This window comes from Gymnoscopelus microlampas, assembly GCF_963454915.1.
Source record: "Gymnoscopelus microlampas genome assembly, chromosome: 16".
Lineage (NCBI taxonomy): Eukaryota > Metazoa > Chordata > Actinopteri > Myctophiformes > Myctophidae > Gymnoscopelus > Gymnoscopelus microlampas.
In genome coordinates this window covers 47,242,970-47,253,142 of record NC_139953.1, presented here as the reverse complement: position 1 = coordinate 47,253,142, position 10,173 = coordinate 47,242,970, and the positions used below count along the sequence as shown (strand labels likewise).

At 38.8% G+C, this 10,173-nt stretch overlaps 1 protein-coding gene and 1 long non-coding RNA gene across 2 annotated transcripts; both read right to left on the bottom strand.

Moving 5' to 3' along the window:
- Positions 1-3,086: 3,086 nt before the first annotated feature.
- On the bottom strand, positions 3,087-5,263 carry LOC311063862 (E3 ubiquitin-protein ligase TRIM35-like; the record flags this gene model as incomplete). The annotated part of the gene is made up of 1 exon (XM_084083475.1): positions 3,087-5,263. One exon carries the CDS (start codon positions 5,261-5,263, stop codon positions 3,833-3,835), a length of 1,431 nt encoding a protein of 476 aa, XP_083939601.1. The 3' UTR covers positions 3,087-3,832.
- Positions 5,264-5,319: 56 nt separating this feature from the next.
- On the bottom strand, positions 5,320-8,595 carry LOC311063866. The gene is made up of 3 exons (XR_014602648.1): positions 8,509-8,595; positions 6,214-6,377; positions 5,320-5,389 (listed from the first exon to the last, which is right to left on the bottom strand). It is a non-coding gene; the product is annotated as an uncharacterized lncRNA (long non-coding RNA).
- Positions 8,596-10,173: the final 1,578 nt, after the last annotated feature.

The following is a 10,173-nucleotide window of genomic DNA, read 5'->3' as shown; positions in this document are numbered from 1 at the left end:
TATTTACAAGCAACTTCAGAAAAATGAGCCCAAAGTGGCTTATAATAATCAGACTAGGCAACACTACAGACTCTTTTTCGTCCTCTTTGCAGCGCTGTTCCTGCATAAAAGCCTTTAATCTTAACCTTAAACTGATCAGATGGTTTGGTTAAAGGGACTATAATCTATTAAAGTGTCTTTCTTTGGTTCTGATTGTTACTAGGTTCTGATAGTAACTTGGTATATTCTATTTATTTTATCTAGTCTATGTATAGCCTTCATCAGCCTGTCAGTGATGCGTTTTCAACAGAAATGCGCATATTGGCAGTCAGCTGTGTAACACTAACTGATTAACGATGGCTCGTTGAGCCTGTATGCGCATTTGACCACATAGCAATCAACAGCACTAATTAATGTCAGCTCTGTGTGTGTGTGTGTGTGTGTGTGTGTGTGTGTGTGTGTGTGTGTGTGTGTGTGTGTGTGTGTGTGTGTGTGTGTGTGTGTGTGTGTGTGTGTGTGTGTGTGTGTGTGTGTGTGTGTGTGTGTGTGTGTGTGTGTGCGCGTGTGTTTAATGTCCAACTGAATGTTTTCTGTAGTGTAGATATCAAGTCTGGGGGGTCTCCAAATATTTGCGTGATAGGACCTTTTTCTTGTATTTACATTAACCACATGAACCCTAATATCCCTATATTCTGAGGGGAACAAGAAGAGGTAGAGGGGAAAAGAGCAGACCAAGTACAGAGCCTTGGCTCAACTTTACTAAGTACTGAGAGTTTGACATGTCTGATAAATACACTGATGACAGTGCTGTTGAACAAGTCTATGAAGCTATCTATGAAATCTATGAAAAGGTTTAATCTGCAACACAAATTTTATACAATATGTAGTGGGGGTCCCTGCTTCATCTCTCCCTTAGCTAAAAAAAACCTTGGGGACCCCTGCTGTAGTAATCAGAGTAGACCCTCTCCCTCACGCTAAACTTAAATGACTTCTACGTTCCACTTCTCCCCAAAAAAATGACAACTTTATTTTCCATCCTGAATGACAAGCCTAATATTATTATTGTATTTTGGCTATGTGCGATAACTGCAAGCCAATGTTCAGAGATTCAGTATTTGTCTTAATTTCTTTAATTAACATTTATTTTGTTGGCAATAATTCAACTGTCAGCCAGTGTTTTGAGACATATTGTCTTTTATTGCTACAAAATAAATGATAAAAATAAATTCTACATGCATAAATTATAATTTAAAAATATTTTTAAAAATGAAAAGATCGGATCGGGAAAGATCAGGATCGGCAAATACTCAAAATCAAAAGATCGGGATCGGATCGGGAGCAAAAAAACGTGATCGGGACATCCCTACTTAAAAGTAATCCAAAAGTAACTGAAAGTAACTATAGTTACTTTTTAAATGGAGTAATCGGGATTACGTTACTAACTACATTTTTTAGCAAGTAACTTGTAACTGTAGGGGATTCCTTTTTAAAAGTAACCCTCCCAACCCTGCTAATACTGTATGTTATTTTATTATCATCATTATTATTATCATTATATGGTGCAACATAGTTACATTGTCCAAGTGTTTGATCCATTGAATACTTTATTAACTTGATTATTAACAGTACAGGTAGCACAGTCAAAGGTCATGCTAAAAGGATAACACAAAAAGCCCCAGGGGGCTGGTTTCCATTGTGGTCCATTGTACTCAATTAATCAATAAAACATACAATACATACAGAGACCAACTCTCCTCGCTGCTCCTACCCGCATATGTGAGCACTTATCCTGGGCATAGAAGCAGATCTACAAACCTACCCGTGGGGGAAATTCCGTTGTTCATTGCGGTACCGTTGTTGTCTTCTAGGCCGGTGATTCTCAAACTTTCTCCATGTCAAGGACCCCTAAATTAATGTGTATTTGGCCCCATCTGAAAATACCTTGTTCCAGGGACCCCCATAAAAGATTTGTGGTGTTAAAAAATGTCAAAAGATTTTTTTGGGGGAAAATAGCTGATGTATAAAGGGCCCTTGCCCCTTAGACCACGGACCACCATAACTGAGAGTGTACAAATGGAACCAAATTGGTTCAATTTGTACACTCTCAGAGTTACAGACCTGTAAGGGTCCATTTTGTTCCTTTTACTATCCACCGTTTATCTGGGGGGGCCCCTGGAACTCCCTCAAGGACCCCTGGGGGTCCCCGGACCTCACTTTGAGAACCACTGTTCTATACACATTCTAACAGCAGGCTTTTGGAGGAAAATGTTTGTTTTTAACATTCAGTCCTTCTAGAATGATGTTGAAAGTTAGCTTGAAAGTCATGTCATAATTTTAGATTTAAACTACAGCATGAATGACTTCCTGGCGTAATATTAAATCAGCTTTTACCCACATTTACACCTGCAGTTTTCAGTTTAAAACCCTTGTTTCCCGTCTTAAATGAGATCAAATGACTTTATTTATCAAGTTGTGACAGCAGTGGAACAGTACAGAAACTAGTAGACATTTACTGAAATGTACGTATATAAACATTTGAAAATAGTATAGTTTATATAAATACAACCATATACAAATACAACTTGCACCAGGTCCCATGTCCACCTGCTATTTTTGGCAAAGAGGTTTGGTGTAGATTTGAATTCAAATAATGTACCAAGTACAGAGCAACTCAGGTCCGTTTTACTCAGTCTAGACTAGTTATTATGAATTACTAAATTTGTAACAAAATGTAGGCTATTTATTTTTATTTTTTATTTTTGAAGTTAATTAAAGTTAATTGTCCTGCATAATCAGTTTGAAAAGTATGAATGTCTTTGTTTGATAAAGAAAATAATAATGTGATGTTACTGACAGTCCTTATAGAGGAGGGATAACATCAAGGGAATTAGTTTTACAAGATATAATATTTTACAATAAAACTTATTTAACCTGGATAGTCCACATATTTGTTGTAAATATGAACTCTTTAGGTAACGTTCAGTGACTCAGACAGGACAACACAGAAACGCTCAGGCAAGAATTCAGCGTTCACAAGATTTAATCCATATATTAAAGTCAAGGATCAGAACAGAACAAAAAGTGAAGACTAATGTAGCTGTCAGGGAACAGGCAGAGAATCACAACATGATAATTAGTCGCTCTGGAGCTAATTGCCTAAATTATAAAGGTTGTATTTCTGTGGAAATCAGAAGCTATGACTTTGCTGAGCCCTGAAATACCCTTTGTATGTAAAACATGAATTATTGCACACTAATCAGACATTCTGCATAATAAGACAAATAGCCAGTCTATTAATCTTGCAGTTGGATCCTATCAGAGCCAATGTGCAGTACTTAAAACCCATGAACAGTGGTGGACAGCAACTGAGTACATTTACTCTTAAACCATTGAACAGTAGTGGACAGTAACTAAGTACATTTACTCTTAAACTATTGAACAGTAGTGGACAGTAACTAAGTACATTTACTCTTAAACCATTGAACAGTAGTGGACAGTAACTACGTATATTAACTCACACTGGGGTCCTTCCGTGGAGGTCACTGAGGGAGTCCAATTACATTTTGAGAACAGCCATGTTTTTAGGTCAGATTTAAATGTGGTTGTGGAATCATGATGGTTTGTTTCTTGTGACATCTTCAAAGTCATTTTTCTAGGGGACGGAAATATTTTAAGATGGGGATCCACGGCCAAATACACATACATTTGGGGGTCCTCGACATGAAAAGGTTTGAGAACCAATGCTTTAGGAAACACTTGTTAATGTGACTGTCATTGACCACAACATAATCACATATTCTGCTAAACTGAGTAATATATTCCCCCTTATAGACTCATCATCATCTCATCATGTCTAACTGCATTGTTCCACAGTTACACTGATCTTCCCTGGTAATATTCTCAGAGGGACAGTATCATCACCAGTGAAAATGTATGGAAAGAGTGTGTCAGTGAAAGTGTGTGTGAGGGTGTGTATGTGTGTGTTAGTATCAGGATCAGAGAATGACAGCTTTCCTTCATCCCAGTCCAGCTGGACTCTGATCCTCTGAGGTTTCTGCTTCAATGAGATATCAGTGGATGTGTCTGAACCTGGTGCGGAGTGTGCTGTGTATTCACCTTCCTCAAACCCTAGAGACCAGTCCTGACCCCCTCCCTGTCCCTTCCTCGGGTAAGACTCTGCTAACAAACCCAATTCCCAGTCTGCATTGTCTCCAACCTCAACATCCCAGCTGCGAGTCCCTGAGTTAAAGCCCTCAGAACCCAGGACAATGCCATAGTAGTCAAACCTCTCTGGGTTGTCAGGAACATGCTGTTCCTCTCCCCATCTCACACTGGTCAGATCATCAGACAGGGTGTATACTGGATAGGCAGTGTTGGGGTCCAGAATGACAGGAGTGTAGGAGACAATGTCCTTCATCTTGTCCCAGACTCTAAAGGTCAGGTTGCCCAGGTGTTTGGTGACATCTATCAGTGATCCTGAGACCAGCTGTGGGTCCTGCAGTGTGAACTGGACTCTTTCCATTGTGGTCTTGTAGTTCTGCAGGAATGAGACGTGTTCAGCTCTCAGCTCCTCCTCTATGGCTCTGATGTTGTTTGAAAGGGTTAATATGTCTCTGTTCAGATCCTCCATCTTCTCCTTCATCATCTGACTCTTATGTTGCTCTTCATCCCTCAGTGCAGTGATGCTGGCCTCCTCTTCCTCTTGTAGAAACCGATGAAGCTTTTTAAACTGTTTCTTAATCTGCCTCTCTGTGTGCTGAGCTTGGACCTTAATGTGTTTTGCTGTTCGGTCACTTTCTGTTTTAACTTCATAAAAGACATTCAGTTTCTCCTGTAAAGGCTTCAGTAATGTCTGGACTTCCTCCTTGTGATCCAGAGCAGCTTCATCGATGGGTCTGAAACTGTGGTTGGTGTGTTTTTTAGAATCTCGACACACAACACACACTGGCTGTTGACATTCCAGACAGAACAGTTTGAGTTTCTCAGCATGCAGACTGCAGAGATCCTCAGACCCTGATGAAGTTCTCTTACGTTTTAAAGCCCGCTGTCTCTCCTGTATGAAGGCCTCACACAGGTTCTTCAGAGCCAGGTTACGGGGTAGATGATCTGTTGAATGTATTTCCTTACAAACTGGACATTGTTTTATTCCCTTCTGTCTCCACCATTCCTGCAGACAAGCATTACAGAAGCTGTGGCTACATGACAGGAGAACAGGATCTTTAAAGATGTCATGACACATAGGACAGGAAAAATCCTCTTCTGGAAGAGACAACGTGGAAGCCATTTAGTCTCTGAGTGAAGTTCCAAAACTCTGCTCAATACAGGAAATCTGTCGGTCCAATCTGAAGGTCAATCTTATCGTCTCAGATGAGTCTGGCAGGGAGCGGAGCTTCGACACACCACCACAAACCTGTTGCAAAGTACACACACGCACGCACGCACGCACGCACGCACGCACGCACGCACACACACACACACACACACACACACACACACACACACACACACACACACACACACACACACACACACACACACACACACACACACACACACACACACACACACACACACACACACACACACACACACACACACACACACACACACACACACACACACACACACACAATTGATTTAATGAGATCACAGTCAAGTTTATTTCCTATACAATTAGTATAGACAGGTAACCATAGAGGGGGAGGGAGAGAGCCTATTTAAACCATGCAAAAACCTAGAGTACTGAAACCTGAACATGCTGTCAGTAAGAACTGAAAAGTGTCGTTCCACGTTGCCTGTAGACATTTACTGTATAGTGTTCTACAGAACACCATTGCTGATGTGAAAAGAAAAAAGAAAAGTGTTTTGATATGAAGAGAATGAGGACACTAGATAACCGCCATCTGATATGCATTAGAGTTTTGTTGATCACCAAGGGGAAAGGTGTCCCACGACTTTAGCATGCTTAAGCATCCAAACTGGCCCCTGTAAAAGTCATAACCTAACCCCTCCCCCTTCAAACTGTTTACTGTACATATTTGTTTTGAACTGTACTTCCATGTGCTTTTTTCTCTGCAAACTTCTAAATAAAGTATTCAATCAATCAATCAAATGCTAACTATCCACTGTCCTGCATCAGGAACCTTTAAAAAAAAGCTGACAATATTTCATTTTCATCGTAACGTGACGTCACCTTGTACATCTGGTGTATTTGTGAGGAAAGTAAATACCAACCTCTGTGTTTACTGGGTCGTCTCAGGTAGGGTTGGGTGTAGGTGTGAAACGCTCCCTAATGTGATGGTCATGGAACTGACTCTGGTTCCTCAATGTTGGTCCGGTTCCAGATCCAACCCTAGTCTCAGGTGGTCAGGTAAGGTTCAGCTGTGTTGAACAGGATTCTAAATCAAACACAGAAAAAAGAAAATTCTCAGTTCTTCTCTGAACTCGAATACTTTCGGGGGGGTTTTCTGTTTTTTTTTCTCACATTCCTGACCCAATAATTCAATAATTTTGGACTCTGCTGCGGTAGGAGACGAACTATAAAAGAATATAAACTCCAAAACAACTATTACAGGGATTACTGATGAGCCTACTAATGATTCAGATTAGAAACATATATGTTTTTGCTCTTGTTAAGATTGGTCTCCTATTAACTTCATTAGTCAAATATTGGATTATTATCTCATGTGACAAACAAAAATCTCCACGAATTCAAGGCTTCACGGGGTGAGTAATTGATAGAAAGTTTTTTTTTTAGATAAGTATTCATTAACCACTTAAACCTAGATGCTACTTTGTTGGAAGTCAAATAGTGAAAATAGACCGTCTATAACGTATGTGTAATTAAAAAACTTAAAATCACTTCAAAACCGTCCGCGTCGACAGGCTGTTCCTACCCGTTTCTAAATTGCACATAAACAGGACATTGAGTTATGCAAAACGAGCGTTCTCCAAAATATTCGTTGGAATTAGGCTCACATGCCGTTTATAATGACCACACACACACACACACACACACGCAGGTACACAGGTTCAGACAGTGGTGGAAGAACTTTGATTTTTTTGTTAGTGAAGACTACTAAGTAGTAATATCACAATGTAGAAATACATTTGCAAGTAAAACATCCTACTTTAAAACTTTTACTCGAGTAAAAGTACAATATTGTCAGCAAAACATACTTGCAGTACTCATTATGCAGAATGTCCCATTTCACAAAATAGCAGATCTATTGATGTGACACATTGTGAGCTTATAGATCGGCTATTTTAGAATATCCTACTTTTAAATAGGGCGTAATTGATTAATGTTAGTTTTGTAATAACTATAAATAAATACATCTGCAAGGTAAGTAATAAATACTAGGTAAATTATAAGCAAATATTCTGAGATGTAGCAAAGTAGATGAAATGTAAATAATCTTAAGGTACCTCAAAATTGTACTTGAATACAGCACTGAGTAAATTCAGTTATTTAGTTATTCCACCATTGTGTAAAACAACAAAACAAGAACACTGTATAAAAATACAATGCTGCAGATTCACATACATTACTGTCAGAAAGTCTGTCATAACAACATGACACAAAAGTGGATTTTTCTACTGACAGACAAACATTGTGTTTACATTGTGATAGCTTCACTGCGAGTTTACATAAATGATTTTAGCCCAAATCCAATATTAAACAAACAAACACTCACACTAAGCATAAACCTAACAGGAAAAAAAACGGTTAACCCAACCTTGGATCAAGACTATCAGATGTATTTTACTGTGATAGTGTTGGTCTTTGTACAAATGCAAAATATAAGTTGCTTATCCTGTAGCTCCGGATGTTAACTCAGCATTCGGAGTATTTGTTCACTGTATTAATCCCTATTTTTCAATAGATATGCGTTTTAATCCCGTCTGTGCCTGAACGCCATTTCCCCCTCGTTTACATTCTGTTTACATTGAGTGTAATACCGACTTTTACCTGATGCGCCCCGTCACCACCACCCATAGAGGGATACAGGGAACTTCTGACAGAATCCGAAAAACACGGGATTAAAACACACCTATTGCAACAAAATGCAGACTGATACAGTGAACACGTGTTCCGAATGTCTAGTGAACATCCGTGGCTACAGGTTAGATACTTAATATGATTGTTTTGAACATGTGAGGAGAAGTACGGGCTTTCCTCAAGGATGTCCAGTGACTATTAGGGGGGTTGAGACCAAGACTGTCATAGATACGAAAGTCAAAGTCAGACTCCATAAAATACCTGTATGATAGTCTTGATCCAAGGCTAAAGTAAACCTATATTATAGTGATCAAACAAACAGATGTAATAATACATAGAAAATACACTTCAAACAAACGCACACATATAGCAGCATGGCTGCATACAACTGAAGAGGGAATGAGTCCAAGGAGTTCAGGTACAAAACAAACACCTACAAACTGTAAAGAAATGACTTCATCAAATGTCCACAACAAACAATACAATATTCTCTTTTACGCAGACAAACTTCAGACAAACAAACAAACCTCATTTAGTTGAAATGGAGGAAAGTTGTTCTTCTTCTTATTTTTAAACTCTATGCTTCTTACTTTCAGGAGAGCTGCTTCCTTGTTGTTGTTCTTCTTCTCCTTTTCTATTGCGTCTTTAGATTGCATACCGCCACCTACCTTCCCGGAGGATGTATAACATGCTATTTTACCAGCACTTTGCTGAACATGTCAGATATAGATTATGATGATGTCTGTGTTAAGATGGCAAACGTCTGAGGTTGTTCCAACCATTTGGGTGTAATAAGTAAAATATATTTGAGAATATTTTTTTTTTCAATTCTTCTGCCAATTGAATAGCCCTGCCATACAGTTATGTATTATTAAATGTTAATTTAACCATTTTTTTTTTCATATGAAAGGTTAATGTGGGGGCATACATCAGTCAAACCTCGCTGCCAACCAATACATTTCTGTATTTTTGTTTCTTTGGTGAAATTGGCGTGGCATTATTTTAATAATGTTTAATATTATTTTCTTACATCTTTATATAAGATCTCCCAGTTAGTGTTCTGTCGCGTCTCAACCTAATACTGTGTGTTATTTTATCATTATTATTATTATTATATGGTGCAACATAGTTACATTGTCCAAGTGTTTGATCCATTGCATACTTTATTAACTTGATTATTAACAGTACAGGTAGCACAGTCAAATGTCATGCTAAAAGGATAACACAAAAAGCCCCAGGGGGCTCACGGGGCTGGTTTCCATTGTGGTCCATTGTACTCAATTAATCAATAAAACATACAATACATACAGAGACCAACTCTCCTCGCTGCTCCTACCCGCCTATGTGAGCACTTATCCTGGGCATAGAAGCAGATCTTCAAACCCACCCGTGGGGGAAATTCAGTTGTTCGTTGCGGTACCGTTGTTGTCTTCTAGGCCGGTGATTCTCAAACTTTCTCCATGTCAAGGACCCCTAAATTAATGTGTATTTGGCCCCATCTGAACATATTTTGTTCCAGAGTTACAGACCTGTAAGGGTCCATTTTGTTCCTTTTACTATCCACCATTTATCTGGGGGGCCCCCTGGAACTCCCTCAAGGACCCCTGGGGGTCCCCTGACCTCACTTTGAGAACCACTGTTCTATACACATTCTAACAGCAGGCTTTTGGAGGAAATTTTTTGTTTATAACATTCAGTCCTTCTAGAATGATGTTGAAAATTAGCATGAAAGTCATGTCATAAACTACAGCATGAATGACTTCCTGGCGTAATATTAAATCAGCTTTTACCCACATTTACACCTGCAGTTTTCAGTTTAAACCCCTTGTTTCCCGTCTTAAATGAGATCAAATTACTTTATTTATCAAGTTGTGACAGCAGTGGAACAGTACAGAAACTAGTAGACATTTACTGAAATGTACGTATATAAACATTTGAAAATAGTATAGTTTATATAAATACAACCATATACAAATACAACTTGCACCAGGTCCCAGGTACACTGGCACATTATTGGTCCACCTGCTATTTTTGGCAAAGAGGTTTGGTGTGGATTTTAATTCAAATACCAAGTACAGAGCAACTCAGGTCCGTTTTACTCAGTCTAGACTAGTTATTATGAATTACTAAATTTGTGACAAAATGTAGGCTATTTATCAAAGTTAATTAAAGTTAATTGCCCTGCATAATCA